This window comes from Centruroides sculpturatus, unplaced genomic scaffold, assembly GCF_000671375.1.
Source record: "Centruroides sculpturatus isolate CEXI.00-Female unplaced genomic scaffold, Cexi_2.0 scaffold496, whole genome shotgun sequence".
Classification (NCBI taxonomy): Eukaryota; Metazoa; Arthropoda; class Arachnida; order Scorpiones; family Buthidae; genus Centruroides; species Centruroides sculpturatus.
The window spans coordinates 304,456-330,159 of record NW_019384642.1 but is presented as its reverse complement, the minus strand read 5'-3'; the positions used below and the strand labels follow the sequence as shown (position 1 = coordinate 330,159).

Below are 25,704 nucleotides of genomic sequence, written 5' to 3'. Positions count from 1 at the left end.
GAGGAAAATATTTTCGAACGAATAAGGAACGTTCGAAACATAAAAAGCTGTATTTAAATCAAGATAGATTAGTTTGCTGTCAACTCTCTTACTTCGTATATCCCACTCTTTCTATTGGGAGCACATAATATGTGGAAGTAGTCTTTTCCTTCAGGGATTTTTGCACCTTCTGATAGGCCCAAGAATCCAGTTCTGGTACTAGAATCGTGCACATGGGAGATGCCAGATTAATATTTGTGTCTTCTCTTTCCATTTCGCTTTCTATACGCGATTCGAGAACTAGTCTTTAACGGAATTTACCCTTTAGGCTCTTCTCTTCCGAAGTGATATTGTGCAAGCAAATTGTTATTTTTTTCCTACTCTGGAAATGGAAGGCCATCTTTTAGTATTCTCAGTCAGTTGCTTGCCGCATGGCGCGTTGCTGCGTCGCTTCTCGCGTAAGCAGTACACTGCATACACTTCGCGATCTTTTTTCACATTTAAATTATAAAATATTGGATATATATTTGAACGTTTTTTTTGTATAAATTATATATTTAATTGAAAATATTAAGGGTTGAGGATTATGCCCGAAGCCACGCGATTTAGCGCGACGATGCATAACACAAAAAGTATACTCTATAAAAAAATAATGTTTAATAATGGATATATATATGGCTAAGCAAATGATTTTGCAGCTTTAAAGCTCAATTTTAAAACTTTACTGTCGGTAAAGGAATAAAACTGTTATTAATAGCCGCTTAATATTGTAATTACACGCCTTTGATATTAAGTAGTACATGCCTTTATTCTTTGATTGTTTCATCTTCTAAGGAGAATATACGAAAATCCGATAACATTCAACTTAAGATTGAGTAGAGAATAAAAGAGAAATAAGCCCGTTCGGTTGAATAAAGTGCAACCAAGTAACCTACACATTAATGCACTTTTGTCACACGCAACATCATTTTTAACCAATTTACTTCAAAGAAAAGAAGAGGAAAAACTCATCCGAACAAGGTTATAGAGTTACCATTATGAAAAAGAAACGAGAGGAATGGCATCTAGGATCAACAGCGTATGCGAAAAGTCTTCTTAATTTATAAAATTAATAGTTTGTCAGAGGGGAGAGAGACGAAGCGAAGATTTTTGTTGGAGCTAAGAAACATCATTTATTTCGTTTATTCAATGAAAATTTGCTTATAGGGGAAAGTAATGTTTTATATATAATAATAAAAGAATTTTTTTATATATATATTTTTCAAGAAATTCATTCAACTGCTCGATCAAACAGAAGGATTTAAAATAATCGTTCGGAAAATCTAACCAAGCTGCTTGTTATGTAGACAAGGAACATTAATATTCTCACGTACATAAAGGGACAAATCTAGAGGAATGGAAATGTTGATAGATGGTCTTCGCCTCTTTTATTTCACGTTTACTCCTTTAGGATGTCGTATTTCTTTATTTTGATTCCATCTGACAGATGCGAAAGTTATGAAGTAAATGGCTTACAATAAGGCTGAAGATTTCAGAAATTCTTAGATAAAAAAAAAGCTGCTGCACTTCGATTTTTTTTCTTCTTCTTATTCTTTTTTCATTCTTCTTCCTTTATTATAAATCAAATTTTTCTTCAAATGATCGCATTAAAACGAACGAGGAATGACGTAATTGAAGATATCAAACCCCCCGAAAAAATCGTTCGTTAAATAATTCTAATTATCCGGAAAGTTGATTTGTTCGATTAATTAAAATTTTAATATCTTGATGATAATTTCGTAAAAATGATAAATTGCTTCGATATTATCGAATGAAAATTATTTTTGCCATTCGTTTTTCGGGTTTATAAAACGAATCCTTCTTTCATACTTCTTCAATTTATTTCTTGTTTATCCTGGATTATCCAGGATGATGAAAACTGAATTAACCGGGATTATCGATACTTTCTTCCTTCATTTTTTTTACCGTTGCCGGCCTAAAATATAGTCGAAGATCTAGAAATGTTTTTGTTTTTGTATCTTGAAGCATCAGACGCGACGGCGCGAGGTCGCGTCGCGCCAGTATAATATCGTAAAAATTGTTAAATTATATCCGAAAACGAGGATAAATTAATCTTTAGTGATCATCAATACTTATTCTCAATTAAGGATTTAAATATGATTGATATTTAAGATGATATCTTTTTAATGGAGCGAACGGCGCGCCGAGCGACGCGACACATGCCGTACGTTTTGAATGAGTCCGGGTAACATGCCAAACATGTTTTTTGCAGATTTATATCATTAACATAAGATACTTAGACGCGACAAATAGATCCATTCTTCCATTCTCGTTTAAAAACAAATTGTTTCTGGATAACAATGAAGATTGACTACAAGCGACGCGGCACGGCGCGGAGCGATAGTTATATTTGGTCCTAACTTCCAATTTGGGCATTTTCTGTCATCATTATGGTCTCAATTCGCACGGCCAGAAATCGAAGTTATTGTGGAGAACTGTTAAGAGCGACTTCATTAAGCAAGAAACTGGAAAATTCTCCAAGTTGCAATCAAGTTAGCGTTATAATCTGATAACAATACACGAAATAAGGATTTTGAAGGTAGCTTCATCATCATGTTATCGTCCTGAATCACGTTCCTACCGCGTTACTCACTTACACCTGCATCTGCCGCCAAGCCAGGTGCTACAGTAGCTACACAACACGTTTTAGCCTATGGCACTTTTTTCTTATCTGCCCTCCTTCGTTCATTGAACAAGATAAGGCTTATTTTTAAAGAGAAAAATAAACAGAAAATAATATATTTATTATTTTTTTTTTAAATATAAAATAGAACAAGAACAATTAACGATAGTTAAGAATTACAGGCTCGAATTTTATTATTATTATTATTTATTATTTCTAAATTCTCTGATAAGAATCACACAAAGGAAACAATTAAAAAAGGTTGGAGGATTTCTGAAAATAATGATAAAAGTATTCTTTCTCTTGTGAAACAGATAAAATCGTGACTTACATAAGACTTAAAGCCGCATTTAGTATGCAGAAATGCGCTTGTACCACGTTAAAATGTATGAGTTTAAGACGATTTTTTAAATATTTTATCTACTGATAAACGAAGAATGCTCCTTTCTCTAATAATTATAACATATTTTTGATTAATAATCTTAAAAATTGCCTTTGTTGGTCGTTCTTTTCTCCCCTTTCTACTGCATTAAAGTTCGATCGTTTCTATTCAGCTAAGCTCTTAGATGGGACCAGAAATTGCTTAAATTTTTTCTTATTTTATTATTTTATAAAAGCAGCAGGATGAAGATAAATAAGTGAATAATTTTGGCATCATTATATAAGAAAAATTGGTATACTTCTCAGTCTTGTTTGACCCATAACAATAAAAACTGGCGTGTTGAAGCAATTTTTAAAGTTTCGTACGAATACTGAATGATGATTACGTCAAGATATATGGTTTGGACGTTCCATTTAGAGTCGGAAGGCTTCGAATTCAAACTTTTAAATCGTTTTGGAACCTTATTCAGGAAAATATTCCAAGAAAAAAGTCGTGGTTTGAATTGATATCAACCATTCTTCTGCTAGGAATTTTTTTTTTTTCCTTTCCTCCCTCCCCTTGGAAAGTTTTATAGAAGCAGATGTTACTCCTGCGAGGTTATTGCTCGGGCCGGAACCTGCAGAAAAATAGGATTTTTTTATTTTTCAAATACCTTATTTTTCTTCGGAGAAGCTTCTAAAAGATATGCTCTATATTTTTGTGTGTGTATATAAAAAGGAGGAGAGACTTTTTCAAAAATTTATTTCTGGAAAGCGCTCCTGTAAAGGGACATATAATCTTAATTAGATACTTTTTCGAGGAGGGTAGTAAAGTGGGGTGGAGAAGAGAGACGTGAGAAATGTCTTAGTGACACGCAAAACACCGATTGACGTGACAACTTTCCGTCTGAGTTTAGTGAAGCAGTCTACTCGAAGGTGGTCTTTGTACCGAATAAATAGCCTATATAACTACCTATTGTTTCAAAACTCAAAGCTAGGATTCTTATTTCACTCCTTGTATTTCGGAGGATGTAATTAAAAATATAAATAAATATTTGACTTTTTTTAATGATGCACTTTTCCTGCCTTTTCTCGTACGAAATCGCTTCAATTTACGTGGGAACTTGTTACTCTTCTCCATCCTGATGTAAGAAAATTTGAACGTAAAAATTTATATGTAAATATTATAAAATTGAGTATGTATTTTAAATTTATTCGCTTATTTAAATAAGATAAACACTTTTTCCCTTTTAAAAGTATTTTTTTTTTATCCCAATAATTATGAAATTTGTATGTTAAGTTGAAATTTAAGTTAAAAACTATTTATTTTTCCGAATTTCAAGTCGAATTTTACCGAAAAATTTGTTAAAATGTGAAAATTTAAGTTACAAATTCACATTTTTTTTTAACGTTGAAATGTGGTNATATTTATATTTGCAACTTATGCGAATAACACGTATAATACGCATCGTATAATTTTAAAAAGGGAAAATAATAACTGTTATCTTAATTACGCAATTATTCTCTTATTTTTACGATATCATCTCGCCGCTAGGGGGACAAATGTTTATCTAGTAGTTAAAATACAATTTTAAGTGATGTAAAACGTAAATTTACATATATAACTAAAGGAAAAAAGTTTAAATTAGAAAATTACAGTTCTAATTAATAATCGAGCGATAAAGCCGTCAGAAAAAAAAAAAATAATAAATCGAAATTTCGGACATGACGGCGAGGCGCAAGTATTGTTCACTTGTAGCCAATCAGAATCGAGGATAGAAGAGAAGGTCTACCGCGCGACGTTTCCCGTTCAGTCGTTGAAGTGACTCGATAGAGTAAGCTTGCGTTTCCTCAATCCGTCATGGCAGCGATCGTTTAGTGTTGTGCACGTAACAAAAAACCTTCCTCAACATTTAAACATTCTTATTTCGTATCGAGGAAAGGATCGACCTATCAGCAACCTATTTAAGGAAATCATAATGGTATAGTGGACATTGTGTTTCGCGACGTTGTATACCACTCATACTCGTAGAACGGCTTAAGTAGCGGGGTAAGTACTTTATAATACCGTAAAATTCTATATTATTAAATGAATCTTTTATGATATTACATATTTCATAGGTCATTGTTATCGTTGATTGATTCTGTTTTTCGGGTTTTGATGTTCGGTTCGCGTGTTATCTCTTTTATATATATATAAATATATTTATTTATAACATTGTCCTCTTGTTTTTCTATGGAGCAACTAAGACTTAATTTTTTGATAAGCGCATAGCTTTGTAAGATCTTATATTCTCTATTCTTACCTTCAGCATTTTTCTTCCTTTTTTTTTAAAGTTCAAACGACGATTTTTAAAATTGTTCTTGTTCGATAAAACTAAATCGGTTTTGTGCCCTTGCAGAATGCTATCTAGTAACATAAGAAACGTGCTCTACTACTTTCTGGTCGTTCCGCCAAAGATACAACAATTTGCATACTCTTTCGTGTTTTATTGATCTTTTACCGAAAGGTAGACCATTTTTTTTATTTCCCCCTTCTTTTTTTTTCATTCTTCAGTAAATGGTTATATTTTGATCCTTGGGGAAACATAGAGGAATTTATGTACTCTAGTCAAACTGCTGTTTCTTCCTCCTTTTTTCTAAACGTGGAAATATATATAAAGATTGTATATTCAGTTAAATTTTTCCATGAAAAAAAAGTTTAAAAATTATATTCTAAAATATATAAATTTATTAAGTTTTTTGGTCGTTTTAGAATGTATAATTTATAACGGTAATATAAATACAAAACAGTTTGTAATAAAAACATAAAGAGAATTCGTCATACAAACTAGTGTTTATGTTCCGTTATGACGCAACGGTTTTTGAATTTAAATGCTGTTGTTTTTTCATGATAAAAAAAAAACACATAAAATTAGTAAATGTCAAGCTGTGAGTGTAGTACTGTATTTTAATTATGTTAAATATAAAAATATACAGTGCTTTATCAGCTCGCATCTATTGTTTACATGCCATTAACAAACACTCCACTAGTGTGACGTTTTAAACTTATGTTAAACATGAAATATAGTGTTTTGTCATAAAATATAAATATAATTTGTGTTGTGTTTTAGATCCAACGAACAGTTTCCTATTTTCGTATTCAGCAGAAAATTCTTTCACTACTCATTGTGACATATTGTAATTTACGCCATTACGCGTAACAATTGTTACAAAATTACATTTTACTTTATAAACTCTGCGGTGATTTTAAAGGAATTTAGCTGTACTCATTAGGCTCGAAAGTGTAATATCTTTTATCCCGACAAAGTTTGTTCAATGAAGGCTATGTACGCACTTAAGGATAATGGAATCTTGTGCAGAGAGAGAAGCCACAGTTGTCTCCACACGGATGATTGATTAATGCTGTACTGTACAGATACAAGACCAGATTGCATTGATCTCAAAAATCTTTATTTATTTATTTTTTCGCTCATGCTAATTTAAGTATACGGCGTGTAAACACTGTTGTTACGTTTTTCCTTCTCTTCTGAAAAGAATAATCGCATTATGATGTTGATAATGTTTGATTAATGATACCGACTACAGTAATTGAAAGGATGCTTCATTTATAAGAATTTATCCGAAGAAATTTTATTAAATAATGCAAAAATGAGATTTGCAAGATACAAAACATCGTCCAATCTTCTATCAGAAGGGCTCTCGACGATCTTTCCCACTCGGATGGGATAAAAGTGAGCGCTCCGTATTGAAGTAAATATACAAAAAAAAAAGAAAAAAAGCAAAGCTTTACCTGATAGGAATTTGCCTGAGGCCTCCTTAAGCGAGGTATGCTTCAGTTTAAACGCGTATCCAATATCGGAAGCGAATAATTGTGATAGATGCGCAGAATCTAATGGGAAATATCGTTCCTAGCAACAAAATAGACTTGAAGCACGCTTGGGACCTTATATACTTCAGTATCTCAATCCCGAAATTGCAATGTATACCATTGTGCTGAGATTGTATGCCTTATATTTCAGGCGTTCTGTCTCTTTTGGTTGTCTCTTGAGAGTATTTTTCAAACCATTCTTTTCTCCCTCAAGAAATATCTTTTGCTATGAATGTTGGAATATTTCAGCCAGGTTTTTTTTTTGAAAAACACGATTTAAAATTCAAAACAATCACATCTGTTGACTGTCCTTTTTTATTTTCTTATTCCTTTCTTTCGTCAGAGTTGACGAAATCTTGACATATTCAAAAGAGTTTGGTTTTCTTTCATGCTGCGTTTAGTAATACATGGGATTATCTTGTCGCTCCTTTTGTTATTTTTTTATAAATTTTAAAATGTTTGCATTTAAACTTTTCTACATTTTTTAATATTAAAAATACCATTCTAAAGTATGCTGTAAATTAAATTATTTACTGTATTTTTTGTATACAAGTATCTTTTTCTTAGAGTTTTTCTCATTTCCATCGTTAAAAAATTAGAAATTTATACACTATCTCGATAATTATTTTAAAAAAATTCAATTAAATTAATTTTTAAAACGTTTTACAAATAAAACTGTAAAGAAATCTTTTGAATAAAACGGATATTTCTCCGATAAAAACTATTTCTCAAACTGGATATTATTTCTATACTTTTTGTTTATTCAAAATCTAATATATCGAAAAGCACAATTCTTCAGAAAATAATAATAATAAAAAAAATTGACAGAAGAAAAATATGTACGAATATATCCTACTTATATTTCTATATAAGTGGATTGTCCAAAATAGATTATATATATAGTTTGAAGTGCTCAAACTAAAGTCTTGGCACGTTGCAAACATTTTTTCGATAATCCTAAAGGCGATTTACAGATTATTTATTCAGACTTGATTAATTTTGGATAATTCTGCGATTTTTAATATTAAAATAAAAGGAAGGAAGGAAGGATAACTAAGAGAAAGAGGAAAATATTTTCGAACGAATAAGGAACGTTCGAAACATAAAAAGCTGTATTTAAATCAAGATAGATTAGTTTGCTGTCAACTCTCTTACTTCGTATATCCCACTCTTTCTATTGGGAGCACATAATATGTGGAAGTAGTCTTTTCCTTCAGGGATTTTTGCACCTTCTGATAGGCCCAAGAATCCAGTTCTGGTACTAGAATCGTGCACATGGGAGATGCCAGATTAATATTTGTGTCTTCTCTTTCCATTTCGCTTTCTATACGCGATTCGAGAACTAGTCTTTAACGGAATTTACCCTTTAGGCTCTTCTCTTCCGAAGTGATATTGTGCAAGCAAATTGTTATTTTTTTCCTACTCTGGAAATGGAAGGCCATCTTTTAGTATTCTCAGTCAGTTGCTTGCCGCATGGCGCGTTGCTGCGTCGCTTCTCGCGTAAGCAGTACACTGCATACACTTCGCGATCTTTTTTCACATTTAAATTATAAAATATTGGATATATATTTGAACGTTTTTTTTGTATAAATTATATATTTAATTGAAAATATTAAGGGTTGAGGATTATGCCCGAAGCCACGCGATTTAGCGCGACGATGCATAACACAAAAAGTATACTCTATAAAAAAATAATGTTTAATAATGGATATATATATGGCTAAGCAAATGATTTTGCAGCTTTAAAGCTCAATTTTAAAACTTTACTGTCGGTAAAGGAATAAAACTGTTATTAATAGCCGCTTAATATTGTAATTACACGCCTTTGATATTAAGTAGTACATGCCTTTATTCTTTGATTGTTTCATCTTCTAAGGAGAATATACGAAAATCCGATAACATTCAACTTAAGATTGAGTAGAGAATAAAAGAGAAATAAGCCCGTTCGGTTGAATAAAGTGCAACCAAGTAACCTACACATTAATGCACTTTTGTCACACGCAACATCATTTTTAACCAATTTACTTCAAAGAAAAGAAGAGGAAAAACTCATCCGAACAAGGTTATAGAGTTACCATTATGAAAAAGAAACGAGAGGAATGGCATCTAGGATCAACAGCGTATGCGAAAAGTCTTCTTAATTTATAAAATTAATAGTTTGTCAGAGGGGAGAGAGACGAAGCGAAGATTTTTGTTGGAGCTAAGAAACATCATTTATTTCGTTTATTCAATGAAAATTTGCTTATAGGGGAAAGTAATGTTTTATATATAATAATAAAAGAATTTTTTTATATATATATTTTTCAAGAAATTCATTCAACTGCTCGATCAAACAGAAGGATTTAAAATAATCGTTCGGAAAATCTAACCAAGCTGCTTGTTATGTAGACAAGGAACATTAATATTCTCACGTACATAAAGGGACAAATCTAGAGGAATGGAAATGTTGATAGATGGTCTTCGCCTCTTTTATTTCACGTTTACTCCTTTAGGATGTCGTATTTCTTTATTTTGATTCCATCTGACAGATGCGAAAGTTATGAAGTAAATGGCTTACAATAAGGCTGAAGATTTCAGAAATTCTTAGATAAAAAAAAAGCTGCTGCACTTCGATTTTTTTTCTTCTTCTTATTCTTTTTTCATTCTTCTTCCTTTATTATAAATCAAATTTTTCTTCAAATGATCGCATTAAAACGAACGAGGAATGACGTAATTGAAGATATCAAACCCCCCGAAAAAATCGTTCGTTAAATAATTCTAATTATCCGGAAAGTTGATTTGTTCGATTAATTAAAATTTTAATATCTTGATGATAATTTCGTAAAAATGATAAATTGCTTCGATATTATCGAATGAAAATTATTTTTGCCATTCGTTTTTCGGGTTTATAAAACGAATCCTTCTTTCATACTTCTTCAATTTATTTCTTGTTTATCCTGGATTATCCAGGATGATGAAAACTGAATTAACCGGGATTATCGATACTTTCTTCCTTCATTTTTTTTACCGTTGCCGGCCTAAAATATAGTCGAAGATCTAGAAATGTTTTTGTTTTTGTATCTTGAAGCATCAGACGCGACGGCGCGAGGTCGCGTCGCGCCAGTATAATATCGTAAAAATTGTTAAATTATATCCGAAAACGAGGATAAATTAATCTTTAGTGATCATCAATACTTATTCTCAATTAAGGATTTAAATATGATTGATATTTAAGATGATATCTTTTTAATGGAGCGAACGGCGCGCCGAGCGACGCGACACATGCCGTACGTTTTGAATGAGTCCGGGTAACATGCCAAACATGTTTTTTGCAGATTTATATCATTAACATAAGATACTTAGACGCGACAAATAGATCCATTCTTCCATTCTCGTTTAAAAACAAATTGTTTCTGGATAACAATGAAGATTGACTACAAGCGACGCGGCACGGCGCGGAGCGATAGTTATATTTGGTCCTAACTTCCAATTTGGGCATTTTCTGTTATCATTATGGTCTCAATTCGCACGGCCAGAAATCGAAGTTATTGTGGAGAACTGTTAAGAGCGACTTCATTAAGCAAGAAACTGGAAAATTCTCCAAGTTGCAATCAAGTTAGCGTTATAATCTGATAACAATACACGAAATAAGGATTTTGAAGGTAGCTTCATCATCATGTTATCGTCCTGAATCACGTTCCTACCGCGTTACTCACTTACACCTGCATCTGCCGCCAAGCCAGGTGCTACAGTAGCTACACAACACGTTTTAGCCTATGGCACTTTTTTCTTATCTGCCCTCCTTCGTTCATTGAACAAGATAAGGCTTATTTTTAAAGAGAAAAATAAACAGAAAATAATATATTTATTATTTTTTTTTTAAATATAAAATAGAACAAGAACAATTAACGATAGTTAAGAATTACAGGCTCGAATTTTATTATTATTATTATTTATTATTTCTAAATTCTCTGATAAGAATCACACAAAGGAAACAATTAAAAAAGGTTGGAGGATTTCTGAAAATAATGATAAAAGTATTCTTTCTCTTGTGAAACAGATAAAATCGTGACTTACATAAGACTTAAAGCCGCATTTAGTATGCAGAAATGCGCTTGTACCACGTTAAAATGTATGAGTTTAAGACGATTTTTTAAATATTTTATCTACTGATAAACGAAGAATGCTCCTTTCTCTAATAATTATAACATATTTTTGATTAATAATCTTAAAAATTGCCTTTGTTGGTCGTTCTTTTCTCCCCTTTCTACTGCATTAAAGTTCGATCGTTTCTATTCAGCTAAGCTCTTAGATGGGACCAGAAATTGCTTAAATTTTTTCTTATTTTATTATTTTATAAAAGCAGCAGGATGAAGATAAATAAGTGAATAATTTTGGCATCATTATATAAGAAAAATTGGTATACTTCTCAGTCTTGTTTGACCCATAACAATAAAAACTGGCGTGTTGAAGCAATTTTTAAAGTTTCGTACGAATACTGAATGATGATTACGTCAAGATATATGGTTTGGACGTTCCATTTAGAGTCGGAAGGCTTCGAATTCAAACTTTTAAATCGTTTTGGAACCTTATTCAGGAAAATATTCCAAGAAAAAAGTCGTGGTTTGAATTGATATCAACCATTCTTCTGCTAGGAATTTTTTTTTTCCTTTCCTCCCTCCCCTTGGAAAGTTTTATAGAAGCAGATGTTACTCCTGCGAGGTTATTGCTCGGGCCGGAACCTGCAGAAAAATAGGATTTTTTTATTTTTCAAATACCTTATTTTTCTTCGGAGAAGCTTCTAAAAGATATGCTCTATATTTTTGTGTGTGTATATAAAAAGGAGGAGAGACTTTTTCAAAAATTTATTTCTGGAAAGCGCTCCTGTAAAGGGACATATAATCTTAATTAGATACTTTTTCGAGGAGGGTAGTAAAGTGGGGTGGAGAAGAGAGACGTGAGAAATGTCTTAGTGACACGCAAAACACCGATTGACGTGACAACTTTCCGTCTGAGTTTAGTGAAGCAGTCTACTCGAAGGTGGTCTTTGTACCGAATAAATAGCCTATATAACTACCTATTGTTTCAAAACTCAAAGCTAGGATTCTTATTTCACTCCTTGTATTTCGGAGGATGTAATTAAAAATATAAATAAATATTTGACTTTTTTTAATGATGCACTTTTCCTGCCTTTTCTCGTACGAAATCGCTTCAATTTACGTGGGAACTTGTTACTCTTCTCCATCCTGATGTAAGAAAATTTGAACGTAAAAATTTATATGTAAATATTATAAAATTGAGTATGTATTTTAAATTTATTCGCTTATTTAAATAAGATAAACACTTTTTCCCTTTTAAAAGTATTTTTTTTTTATCCCAATAATTATGAAATTTGTATGTTAAGTTGAAATTTAAGTTAAAAACTATTTATTTTTCCGAATTTCAAGTCGAATTTTACCGAAAAATTTGTTAAAATGTGAAAATTTAAGTTACAAATTCACATTTTTTTTTAACGTTGAAATGTGGTTTTAAGATGGAAAAAAACTCTACTTTTATAATAAAAATAACTAAAATGTGCATAAATTTTCAAAATAATTTTATAGAAAAATTGTTTATTTGAAGTTTTAAATTAGAATATATGAAAAAAATATATAAAATTCCCAAATAGAAAAATACAAATTTCTATAACAAAATAGTATTTTATTATTATTATTTATTAAATCATTGAACTACATTTTTGAATATAGAAAAAATAATATATATAATATATATTTTTTTAAAAATTTGGTTGCATGAAAGTTGTATTAGAAAGAGACTACTTCACACCTGCTTACTGATCACGCGAAACATGTCTCAGATAGGCGCTTGTGGTGCAAATATGGCGATGAAAAGCAAAATAAGATTTCAAACGGTTGCTACGATACTATAACAAAATGGCCGACCGTGTCATAAATCATGCACGAAATGCTGCACATGGCCGTGAATCGAATAACAATAAAATAAGGGAATATTTTCGTTTAATTAATCTAAGGAGGGACCTTTTCAAAGACATTTTTTAATTATTTTTCTGCAGTAATTTAATTTCTATGCTCTGTGAAATGTATTCTTATAAGCTTCTACAGTTACAACAGTTTAAAATAGTTCTAAACTTTAGAAATTTTCTAGATTTAGCTGTGGATTTTATTGTAAAATTGGTGCTTTAAAAGCTTTTACAAATTTAAATTTTTAGCAATTTAAGCTTTAAAATCGTCAGGCTGATTTATTAAATGATTTTCTCTAAGATATCTTATCATTTGAAACGGAATTTATATTGTACTTGATATCTTCATCCCGCATCTTCGGCATGCAATTGTTTCTGTAAGAAACTTATTTAGCTCATTATCATAGTTTACAGTCATCAAATTTACTTTAAAATAATTTCTGTTAGATAATCGTGATTATTGTTTCGATTAAGAAGCATTAGAAAGAGAGGATGGGAGATCATCTCTAGAGGAAACTAGATAATTAATTGCCCAAGTGGTATACACTTTGCTATAAGTTAAAATGTCAAGTACAATTGAAAAAGCTAAGTAAATTAATTACTAAATTTATGTTTCTCTTATAAAATCGTGTCAAAGGTCATTACATAATTACAAGAGGAGCATAAGAGGCATTTGAAAACAGAGCGCGTGTCATTGTTTATGCTGTATACATTTAGCATAAAATAATTTATCTTGTAAAAGAACCATCTCCCGCTTTATTTCTATAATAAAATTTTAAAAAATCCCTTTGATTTATCTGTTAAGAGAACGTCTTTCCACCTATCCGCCATCTATTTACATACATTTCACAGCTTTCACTTCACTAATTATTACAGAGATGATGTATTATAATAGAATGTATACTTTGTGACATATTCATCAAGCCAGATATAATCTGACAAGGTGTTTTTTTTTTCTATTTACGGTACAGTTGGACATTGTTTTCATTACCGAATGCTCGAGTACTATTATATAATCATCTCGGCTCAGATTAATTATATCCATCCATCAGTCTAAATTGCTTTCACAAAAATTACCATTAAAGATTCACAGAAATGTTTCCGTTATAACGTTAAACTTTTAAATGCTCTCGAATACAGTTTTAAATGTCAATATGATGGTTGTGTTTAAGTGGAAATGAGAACAGATGGGTGGAACGACTCGGTTGCCTGTTTGCATGTTTATACAAAGCATGTTGATGTCATTAGTGGAACTTCGTTTGGCAATAATTCTGCCTCGAACATGTCAGGAGTATCACCCGACCACGATACACGTTACTATCAAAACATCTCGATGTGTAAAGATATTAACGTGGTTTAAATGACGAAAGTAAGTTTCTAAATATAGAAGCCGAATGTCGCATCCCCTACGAAAAAATAAATAAATAGGAGGAGGAGGAAGTAACTCGATGCCTTAAATGATAAATCATAACTTAAATATGTACATTATTTGCTAGAATTCTTCGAACTTCTGTGTATTTTTCATGTTTTTATAACCGCTTCAATTGAAATAGCTCACGTTTGTGGTCTCGTAACATGCTTCAGTTACTCAAATCTTATTAAAAATGAGTAGATATTTGGAAATTTTTGGATATATCTTTACATTTTTCTGAGCACCAAGCTATGCACTTGTTTGTTTTCTGTCTTGTTATACAGTATGTGTGGTAAATGTAAAGTAATACTTCGAGTTTTGTTAGGAAATACTAGTAGAAAAAAGTATGTTTATATCAATATTCAAGAGCCAAGGTCTCGATATACGAAATACACGAGTATCTTTTCTATATGTATGATGAATAAATAAATATATATATTTCAAGACAAATAAAATTATTAAATAAATCAGATACTTGTTACATGAGTTTGGGAGAAGGAGAATTGTTGAAGACTTCTCGAATAGTCGAAAAAACATAAGAAACAAATCGAAAAAGTCGAAGAAACAAAAAAGTACAATATACATGAATGTTAAAAACTTGTTTTTTATGTAGATTTAAAAATAAAATTTGCTTTTAGTTCTAATAAAAAAATAATAATAATAATTAACGTAAATGTTCAAACTTGTATGTATTTTTTAAATATTAGAAGAATTTATTGAGGGAAAGGGGAGTGTGTATATGCAGATCGTCATCTGTAAAAGTTTGCATCTCACCATGTGTACGCTATTAAGTCAACTTGTCTATAGTTTTAAAGCGTCCTCGATCAGTTGACACCGTATAGTTTCCCATTAGCTTCCGGTACTTAATCACCTCATTAACTGTACATCATTAGTCATCTTGACAGGGTCTTGGGGGTTTAATTTTTGTGTTACCCATCCCCTTTACCACCCCAATATCCTCTGGGGAGGACGTCTCTTCGGTAATGTTCTAGCTCCTGTCTCTGCCTCATCTTATCTGAGAGCCGACATATTGACAGGTGCAATGGTGTTTTCTGACGTCACCCTGCCTTTTTTTTGTCCCTTTTCTCCTATTATCGAAGCGTTTAAGACTTTCAATACTGCAGTAATTTGAAAGTTTGATTAGAACAATACATTTTTTTTCCTAAATATAATTTTCGATCAGGAAATCCCTCAGGAGCTTCGTAGAACGATTCTCTATTATATCACATACATAAATAATGCTTGCTTCTCTTCTATTTTAAGAAAAATTTAAGTTAATATCTGGCAAATGCGTATTGAATTTAAGATAAGGAAGTGTCAAACATAAGTCTAAAATATAATTCTAGTCATAATATGAGTTATAACTCCGCCACGTGAATGCTAAACTCTGTATGGAGGAGAATATGAAGTAGCTTAAGAAAGCCCCAAGGCGTAGAATAATAATAATTTCGGGATTTAACCAGAATTAATTCCTTTTTAAATTGCATAAAATGAAGAAAAGTTCAAGAATCTCGATAAATATATATGCAAATGTTTTCAATAAATCTGTAAAATTAAAAAAAAAGAAAAAAAAGAAAATAGATATTTAAATATGTTACTTGAAAATATACAAGTGGATCGAATTTTTTAAATTTTATCTTAACTTTAAAAGAAAAAAAATCATCTCCCCAAGCACTTTACAGTCTTAAAATATCGACGCTTGAATTATTTCAAAACTGCGAAAAATATTTAATAACATTCTAGGATTTAATCTGAACTTAAAAAAAAATTTTTCCTTATCCCCTTCGTACATTCCCTAAGGTGAAGAGCAAACCGAAGGGGAAAAAATGTAGTTCTTGCTCCTGGGCTGCCATTCTTTCAAGTAAGGAAGATTATTGACCTCTCTCACTACTACAGCAGTACGAATGTGACCCACCGCTCTGTTCGCTTCGTTATCTACTAGCATGTGGAAAGAATTCGAGAGGACAGCTTGCATATTTTTATCAATGTTCGAAACTATACATATATATGTACTGTCTGATTTACTATCGCTAAATTCTATAGTTCCTGTTACAGACAGACATTTATTTTCAATTTTTGAAAGAGATATCTATAGTCGAAACACAGAAAATGTGACTATATAGATAAATTCTTTATACAGAATATGTAAAATATTCGATAGGAGTCTAGCTATTGTCTAGTTTCGGCGCTCTTATGTTACGTTGGAAGGATTTTCGGGCGATGCCAGATTGACACGAAGAGCATCTCATGCATTTCAAAGACGTGAAAATGCTCGCTCAATTTTATAAATTAACGTCACATCCCGATGCATCCAAGCGAGATAATTTCTTTGCTCTTTTATAAACATCTCTTCTTACAGTTGACGTACTTCAGTTAATTCTCCTCCGATTTTTAGGGAAAAAAAAATCATATTTTATGCAAAGAATATCAAGGATGTGAGCCATTCACTCAGTTTTCCATGCAAAACTATATTGAAACTTTATAAAACGGCTTATAATACTGTAAAATTATGAGTATCTTATTCAAGGCCACTTTAAAATGTACATCAAAGCGAACTTATTGAATTCGAAATGATTTTTTTCGTAGATTTTACTTATACAAAGCATTAAAAAACTATTTTCCTGAATAAATTTCAATAATAATTACATTTAAAACGTATGTAAGATAAGTTACTCTCTCTTCCTACAAAGTACAGTAGCTAAGAATTGAACTATTAAACTAATGAAGTTATTACCATAGTTAATTAAAGTATATGTAGCGGCCATGATTCACGCCTAACGTTGTATTGGAAGAGAAACAGTATAAGAATATTTAACTTTCCCATGCAGAAATCGTTTAGATTGACACCAGATTTCTTTCGATTGGCTTCGGGGAATAATTCGTCACTACTGTGAATAGAACCCCCATCCCAAGTGACTCTATGGGGAGGGGTGATTTAAATCTCTCTCATTCCCAGCAACCGAGCGGATGTCTATTTTATGAGACATGCCCAACGCTTACTAACTAGATTACCTTCCTCTGCTCTTCTCCCTGCCAAGTTTATTCTCACGCCCAAGCGTAATGGAGGAAGCACTTAGCTTAAAATCTGTTAACTCGTCAATAGCGACTACCCGCTTGTCGCGTTATTAACTTGCACCTACTTTTTCCTCCTCCTCGCGCCTACTTTGCCATTAAAAAAAAGAAGCTGATTAATAAGTAAATTTTTATAATTAAAGAAACACTCGTTGGATAAAATTGGATGAGAAATTTTTAATAATATTTAACTGTCGAAGGGATGAAGCTTTATAATTTTTTAGTACGAGAGGAGGAGGAAAAAAAAGGAGAGATTAAAAATGGCGGTCGTAAATTTTGAGATTTTTATGATCGTTTCGTTTTGGTAGCCATTTTGTCGAAGTTGGTATATAGTAGATAATTAAAATACTCACTATCGTAAAAATGTTTCGTCTGTCTGATAACCATCTAGTGGCATTTTTTTTTAATTTCAAAAAATTGATCGTGGGGAGGGAAATTCTCCAACCCCCTCGGAAAAAAATCGTGAAGATTGCGTGTGACGACAGCATTAATCAGTCTAAGTTAAGAATAAGAAGAAGAAAAAAGTGTGTAAGACCATATGGCTAAGTAAAATTTGACCATGTGAAAGATGGAGAACGAGAAGTGTGTGTTGTGTAAAATGACTTTATTAAAGTGGGCGTCACCCCGACAGAAAGGTCGTCCTGATACCTAATCTCTCACATCATTTATAACGTCCTGCAGTAGATCCGTAGAGAGATATGGGGTTAAAAGTGTCAGCCACTCGAAATTAACGACGGTGTCTACTAACGAAATAAAGCCTTAGGTGTAAATCTCTCAAAAGTTTATATTTTAAACTTGATTCCGTAAGTTAAAAAAGCAAACACTACTTGGCAAGAATCGGTTTTTGATCCCTTATCGTTTATCGATTCCAGAAAAAAAATCCTATGGATTTTATTAAAGATCCATATTTTCTACACGGTGGCATAGTTTAACACTACGTTTGCTTTAAAAATAATTGAAATCTTATGTGAAATTATATCAAAATCAGTAAACGATTGCGTATAAATTTGTTTTTCTACCTCTCGGATCGTGTGCTTACAGAAAAAAAGCGATGAGCTTAAACTCGAAATTTGCAGAGGTATGCGGAACTTCAAGAGGACATCACAGAAAAGCCTCAATTGTTAAACTTAGGTCATTAAACACAGGTACCTAATCTTGCTCTCAATCCATTCAGTAGAATCAGCGGGGAAGAAGAGTTCCCCCTTTTGTTCCCAGATCCCTAATTACACAGACTATCCAGACTCCACCATCCCGTTTTAATTTTATCCATAGGCTTATTGCTTTCCAGCCACCTGGGGGCAAAATGCTATTTTTCTGTCCAAAATACAACGTAGTTATTATTTACGGCTGAAAACTCCACCCGAACTTATACTATTAACAACGATTTTCACAAAGAAAAAAAAATGGTATTGTCTGTAGTACATTTTTTTACAAAAATTCTTTTACAGGTTCAACTTTGTCATTCACAATGAATCTTGGAAGAAAGGGAACCTGGCTGACGTCATGCTTTCTTTGCAGCATGATTCTCTTTGCTTACGCAAGGAAGGGAGGTAAGCCACTTTTTTCCTTATTTTTTTTTCCTGTGAATTTCGGTCGTTAATTGGAATTCTATAATTGTAAAAAATAGTCACGTTTCAGTTGTCACGTCTAAATTAGCTTCGCTTATGACACCATGTTATTATGATAGCAGATTAATAATTTTCACTTATCTTCTCGTGATTTTGGAATTAGTAACAAGAAAATTTTCTAAAGAATATAATTTCGGGAATTAAATACTTTTTTTTCATGCGTAAAGATGTAGTGCAATGCGCTCTTTCTTCTACCACACCAGTTCTGATGTATAGAAATTTTACATAAATAATTTTCCTAAAATTCTTTTTACTAGAAAACATGTAAAATTCACGTAAAGAATTCTTGAAAATTTAAATTTAACAACGAAAATTATACAAATTCGTGTTTTTAAGAACACGAATTTATATAATTGCATCCTACTTCCTTTGACATTCGGTGCGTGTGTTAAAGGTGTAAAAAAACTCAGTTTTATATGTAGTTAAAATAGTTATAACAATAATTTACACAATAAGTCAGGTATATAATTCGACAAAACATTGAGATTTGCACGAAGATGCGAAACCTGTAATAATATCTTACGACGTTACGCTTAGTAACACCATATAAAAATGTTATTAGAACTAAAATTTGAGTGTAAAAATCTTAAATTCATACCAATAAACAATCATCTATTTATTTTTATATCGATGAATCAGAATTTAAAAATAAAATCACGTATTTTTCTCAATGGACGATGACGCAGCTAAGATTTTTTTTAAAGATTCATTTCCTGTATAATTCGTAGAAAAATCATTAAAAAGTTACTTATTCCCCCGACTTAAGATTCTCGAGATAGCTTTTACACGGGAATAAATTAGATTTTATGGTTATATCCGCTCTAGTTTTCGCTGTATGGATATATATAGGTTATCAGTAATCACGTTTTATCGAGGTATTCCTCGGCTTCTTTCTGTGTTAAGCATAGTTTGCGAGAAACTTTGAGGAGAAGAGGGTATGAATGCATCGTTGGTATGAGAAGTGCTGAGTTCGAAGTCTGATTGTCTCCGGTATTCCGTGAAATTGACGGCATTTGGCAGCAAAAAAAAAGGTGTGAACATTACCTGAGATGATTGATCGAACTTCCACAGACTGAACGAAATAATGGAAAAAGGTCTGAAGATTTCATTCCGTGCGTATTTTAAAACCCGTAATGCCCGCTATTATACAAATTGAGATCTTTCAGATTTTCCTAATAAACTTCCCTTTTATGGGCCGCTACCGGAATAATATCTATATTTTTGAATGTATGTAATGTGTGCGAGTGTAATAATAATAAATTGTAAAAAAATTGTCACCGGTTAAACGGTTCGTTAAATAATAATTTGACTAATGCAGTTAATATGCAAATTAGCGGAGAGGTTTTAAATAGGTTTTATGATAATTGAAATTTTAAAAATGTCTGTCTGTCTCTCTTTTCCCTCCTCCTCTTCGCTTCCTGACCCTGCTTTAATTCCAGAGTTATGTATATAGAAGGGGGAACGTAAGTAGAAACTTAATTAAAGCTTAGAAGATTAATCTCTGTTTAGCGAAAGTCACGCCGTATGTTTATGCAGTATGGGGAGGTTTAGTTTTAAGTATGTATAACGTGCTTCTTAACTGGTTACTCGGCTAAGATGGTTGGAGTTAGGTAAATTGTTTATAGCTGTGTTTTTTTTCATTATTCAGACCCTTGTAATTCCACTAATCAAAGCATTGTTAACAAACATGTGGTTGGTGTGGTCCCGCGTGTACCGCTGTGCCAGCCAAAGTGTTACCTACTTTAGCAGTGATTAATTAACTGCTGTGTAGCGGCGTTAATCAGTTCTCTCGCTTGTACGTTGAGAAACGACCTTCTCCGAGGCAGTCAGGTGCGATTATTGAACGAGCAGGTGAGCGAGAAGGCCCTTTCTGGGGGCACTAAATCTCCAACTAAACTTCTAATTATTATAATTCGGCATAGAATAAATTTTTCCACCATTTTCTAACTTTTCGGGACGGATTTAAACGTGTAAAGGAAACTCCAGCCACTAGAGATGTATATATTTTATTATTAAGATAACCCTCTAAAGATTTTATCTAACTTAATTTCGTGGCTTAAATTATGCATCATCTATAAAAACGAGAGGGATTTTTTTTCTTTTTTTTTTTGTTTTCGTTCGACTCGTCCCCTACTGCAGAACCCGTATTTGTTTATCTTATTTAACCCCATTGGCGGATATATATTACTTTAGAGACTCGCGATACGGAATTAAATTACCTACAATTCATCTCGGTGCAGATTTAATCAAAATTCTCGACTTGTTCCACTCGTAGTTCTACCTCGTCTTCTTCAGTATGGATGGCAACAATGGCGAGAGATTCCTAGCTTTCTTGTTCATTCTCGCGAGACTTTCTTCGCCTCACCTTCAAGGACAAACTCGACCTTAATTAGTTATGAATATATTAGACTAGGGAAAAGGAATAAATGACTATTCTAACCCTCGGGTATCCGTATTGTATAACACTGTCCAGTTTAATTGAGTGTGTTGTATCTGTGGCAAAATGCCAGCACTCTTGCTTCATAATGATGTTTCCTGACTGTATTATCCTGATAAGTCCTACTTTAGATTAAGTAACTGATTACCTCCCGCTTGTTTGTCTAAAACGAGGACAGGGTAGAAAAAGCTGCAGCATCTTTATACATCTCTTTGTAGGATATCCGAAAGGCGTGACAAAGGAAATCCATTTGCTTCACCTCTCTTTCTCTTACTCTCTTTCTCGCTCTTTCACTCAAATACTTTTTCCCTTTTTTTTCAAGAAAGATATAAGAAATCTTATTTAAAAATAAAAAAAATATTAATTTTCTTTTTAAAGTTTATAAAACTGGGTTTTAAAATATATCAAAGTAAACGATGAAAGGTGGGTTTCTTTTTTAGTTTTGTATGTTAAAGAACAATAGGATACGTTCGAAGACTGAAAGTTCAATAAATTACATATACTTTTAATGATTTTACTGATGTTGCTTTTAGATTTATTGCCTAAAAATGGCCAAAAAATTAAAGTATTTTTTTTGGTATAAATTTTGCTTCCTTTTTCGTATTAAAAAATTTCGTAAAAAAATATTAATTTTTATCGTTTAAAACAGTTATTTTTTATGAGAGGAAAGTAATGAATAACGTGAGTTTTATTCGACATAAAGAAACAATGTGACTGGAAGTTTAAGTCAGAAAATGTAGTCGAATAGACGAAATTTGATATTTCATTCAACTTTTAGTGAAATCTAAGAAAAAATAAATAAATTTTAAATGTTTTTTTATTTTTAAAAAACGTTAAAAATTAAATATTTAAAACTTCAAAATAGAATTTCTTAAAATCTGAAACTATAACTCAAGCGAAAGATCAAATATTTCAATTCTACTCGCTTTATTCCAGTTTTAATGGGGCATTTTTTTTTCTTTTTGAGGAGGAATGTAGGAATTTAATAGAAAGTATTAATTTTTAAAGAAAAATTTTATATAACGTAAAATATATAGGCCTATATATAAAGTTATTCTTTAAAACGCGAAAGAGTAAAGTGAGTTTGTAAAGAGTAAAGTTGAAACTAGAACTTGACTCGAAAATATCAGTAACTTTAAGTCGAAAAGTGAATCGCATATAACAGGAAAAAAAGAAGGAAAGGGAAGTAAAACTAAGTCGAAAAGTAAGTTGCATAAAAGAAAAAAGAAGTAAGGTTGAAAAGTAATATCTATTCTAGAAGTGAGGTCGAGAACAAAAATGAAAGTTTAATTCGCTTTAAACTAGGTTAAAAATATATATTTTTTAACGTTTTAGATTTAATTTTAGTTCAGAAAATAATTCATTTAACGATTCTAATTGAGAAACTTAATAAAAAATAAAAAAAATTTTTCAACTGTTAAAAATATTGGGTGGAGCACACCACTCTCCACCACGTACTGTACATTACTACAATACATTTACACATCTAAAATATCATTTACAAACGATATTGCTTATTAAATTTCACTTTTGATAGGTATTTTAAGGATTGGGGTGGCCCACACACACACACACGCGCGCGCGCGCGAAATATCCATGTCCAATTGAATTACTGATTAAATTCTACGTCTGTATATCAGATTTCGGGGCGAGGAGCATAGTAGAGATGGGGTCACCCCCTAAAACGTCATTAAAATGCATTGTTATTGGATCTAAATACCGTATGTTCTCAGTTTCAGCCTTCTATCTTAATTAGAAGTGTACGAAATTTGAGGACACCATATAAAAAAGCTTTTTAATAATAATAATTAGTAAAAAAAAATGTGAGTCGGGATCAAAAATGAAAATTTGAATCAATTTAAACCCATTTTACTTATTATTTTTTAAGATATTAGCTTAGAAGGGAATTTATTTAACGATTCAAACTGGTGTAAAAAGTATAAAAATAGTAATAAACTAAGTCTGAAATCCTGTAATCCTAACCGAAACCATCATCCTACGATAGCAAGTAATTGGAAAATCTGAATAGGAAGTGCTAGTTGCTAGAAGCGTTTATAATAATGTGTATACACATAAGAGCAAAAGTATATGCATTCTGTTTATTAAAATCGACACTAAGTAAACTTGACAAATCCGTCGGTTATCTCAGTAATTGGTTAAAGTAAATTTTTGTTTTGTTTTTCTTCTTATAATTTCCCATTGAATGAAATCCCCCGCGACTTCATTTGCATAACATTACTTAAATTAAAATGAATTTGTTAAAGACGCTTACCTTAAATTAACCTTTTGCGTATAAAAGAATTTTCAAATTTAACTTCGCTTGATATTCTTTTTTTTTTTTAATGAATTTTTAATTAAATTTAGTTTATTTAACGATTTTCAAATTATTAATTAAATTTTGATATATACATTTTTTAAAAAAGTACGGGTATTATTCTGTATAATTGAGTTAGACGACATGGGAAGATGGTATTCTTCAGGTCCTGGGAGTTGTATTTGTTCTTTCCAGTCACGTGACACCGCCTTTGTCTTCCACGGTTTTGATCTTCGTTAAATTCTGTTTGTTTAGAACCATTAACTGGAGAAAATCCGTGTAAAAATCTCGTCCATATCGTCAAAAATAAATAAATAAAATTACATCCTAACAGCTAATTTTCGAGGCGCCCAACAACGGGATTAATAATTTCTATGCCACATTTAATTGTAACGTGGCGTAAACGGGACTAATTTTAATACAGAAATAACTTCAACAGAATGTATAATTAGTTCTATATTAAGTTTAGAATTACTAAAATGAATGCTAAATTCTCCTGTAATTAGTAGAATCAAGATAATTTTAAGTTGTTATGTCTATATTAAGAACGTTTGCTTGTAAAAAGAATGAAAAGCTGTATGCAAAGATAATTAAGTTTATGTAAAATTCTGTTTTCTTGAAGAATTCCGCTTGTTTGAGCGCATTAAATGTTAATCTTTTATAATTTTGTTAAGCTATATTTTGAATTCTGTTTGTGCCATGTTAAGTCCATGTTAAATTTTAAAGATCAGTTTAAAGTAACGAAATTTATCTTTAGAAAATTTCACGTGTAACTTTTGAGTGTTTAGAGTTGTATGGAATTCAGTTTGAATTTATTGAATATGTAGACTATATTCCAGAGAGATTCTCTTGTGTATATTCATGAGGTTTATATACATACAATAGACACTCGATATAGTGAGCTAAATCATTCACTATATCAAATTCACTATATGTATGATACAGAATGGAAGGACAAACAAAAATTGTTCACTGTATCAAAAGTCCATTGAGTATAATGAATGTATACAGTAACCATCTTCAGAAAAATGTAAGAGAAGAGAATATATATATTAGATTTACAGAATTATGTTTGATCTCCAGCATAGATCAAACATGATTATGTTATAAGATCATAATTCTGACACATTATAATTTAATGGATCGTAATTCAGAGATCAAACAGAATTCAGAAATCTAATATTGAATTCTATTATAGAATTTTGCATACACTTCGCATTGTTAAACGTTACATCTTAGTTAAATTGTTAGATTTTAAACAATTTTTCTTAAATATAGAAAAATATCCTGTGGGATTTTCTTTTCTTTTTTTGAAGTTATAGGTTTATTTCTTCTAATGTCTATCTAGGTTAATAGTTGATGTTGAAAAATTCAGTTTGGTGGCCGCTGTTGATTTTTTTTAAAACATAATCTGCTTGGATCATTATCATTATCGACGTGAACAAGTTGAAAATGATAAAACTCTAAAAATGATTACATAAAAGTCTTTCCGGCTGGCCGAAAGAGGTGCCGGTTCTTAAAAAAATGATGAGAGGTTTAGTGATAAAAATGATCTCTTACAAAATTCCGCCTGGGTGTAGACGAGATGTTTGTCTCCTCCCAATGTTGCTCCAAATTCTAAAACCCAAAGGTCAGGCGTTCCCTATTATGAGGGCAGATAACACAGTGGGTGGAGTTTTTCAGGAGGAAGTTCTTTACGAAAGAAGATGGAAAGTCGAACCCCCATAAATTCCATTTATATATATGTGTGTGTATGTGTAGACCCTTTGCAATGTCCGCCTTCTTTCGCTCGTTCTCAACTCGTATCGACTTTTTTTCCTTCGAATTCATCGTAATTGGAATAGTTTCGTTTATGTTTAAGTTAATAACAGTTTATAATATATATTTTTTTTCTCGCTTGAAAAACTTTAGTTTATTAGATTTATTAGAGTCCACTTGTAAGTGAAGTAGTGGAAGTGGAGACGTATTTCCCCCATGGGGATAATCCACA

At 31.7% G+C, this 25,704-nt stretch overlaps 1 protein-coding gene across 1 annotated transcript in view; it reads left to right on the top strand.

The window, feature by feature from the left end:
• The first annotated feature begins 4,819 nt into the window (after positions 1-4,819).
• Positions 4,820-25,704, top strand: part of LOC111626047 (latrophilin Cirl-like) — a 69,069-nt gene continuing 48,184 nt past the window's right edge. The window contains exons 1-2 of the mRNA XM_023369326.1: positions 4,820-5,072; positions 18,784-18,885. Coding sequence (XP_023225094.1) covers positions 18,804-18,885 — 82 coding nt within the window. The 5' untranslated portion in view covers positions 4,820-5,072; positions 18,784-18,803. The remainder of the gene's footprint in view (positions 5,073-18,783; positions 18,886-25,704) is intronic.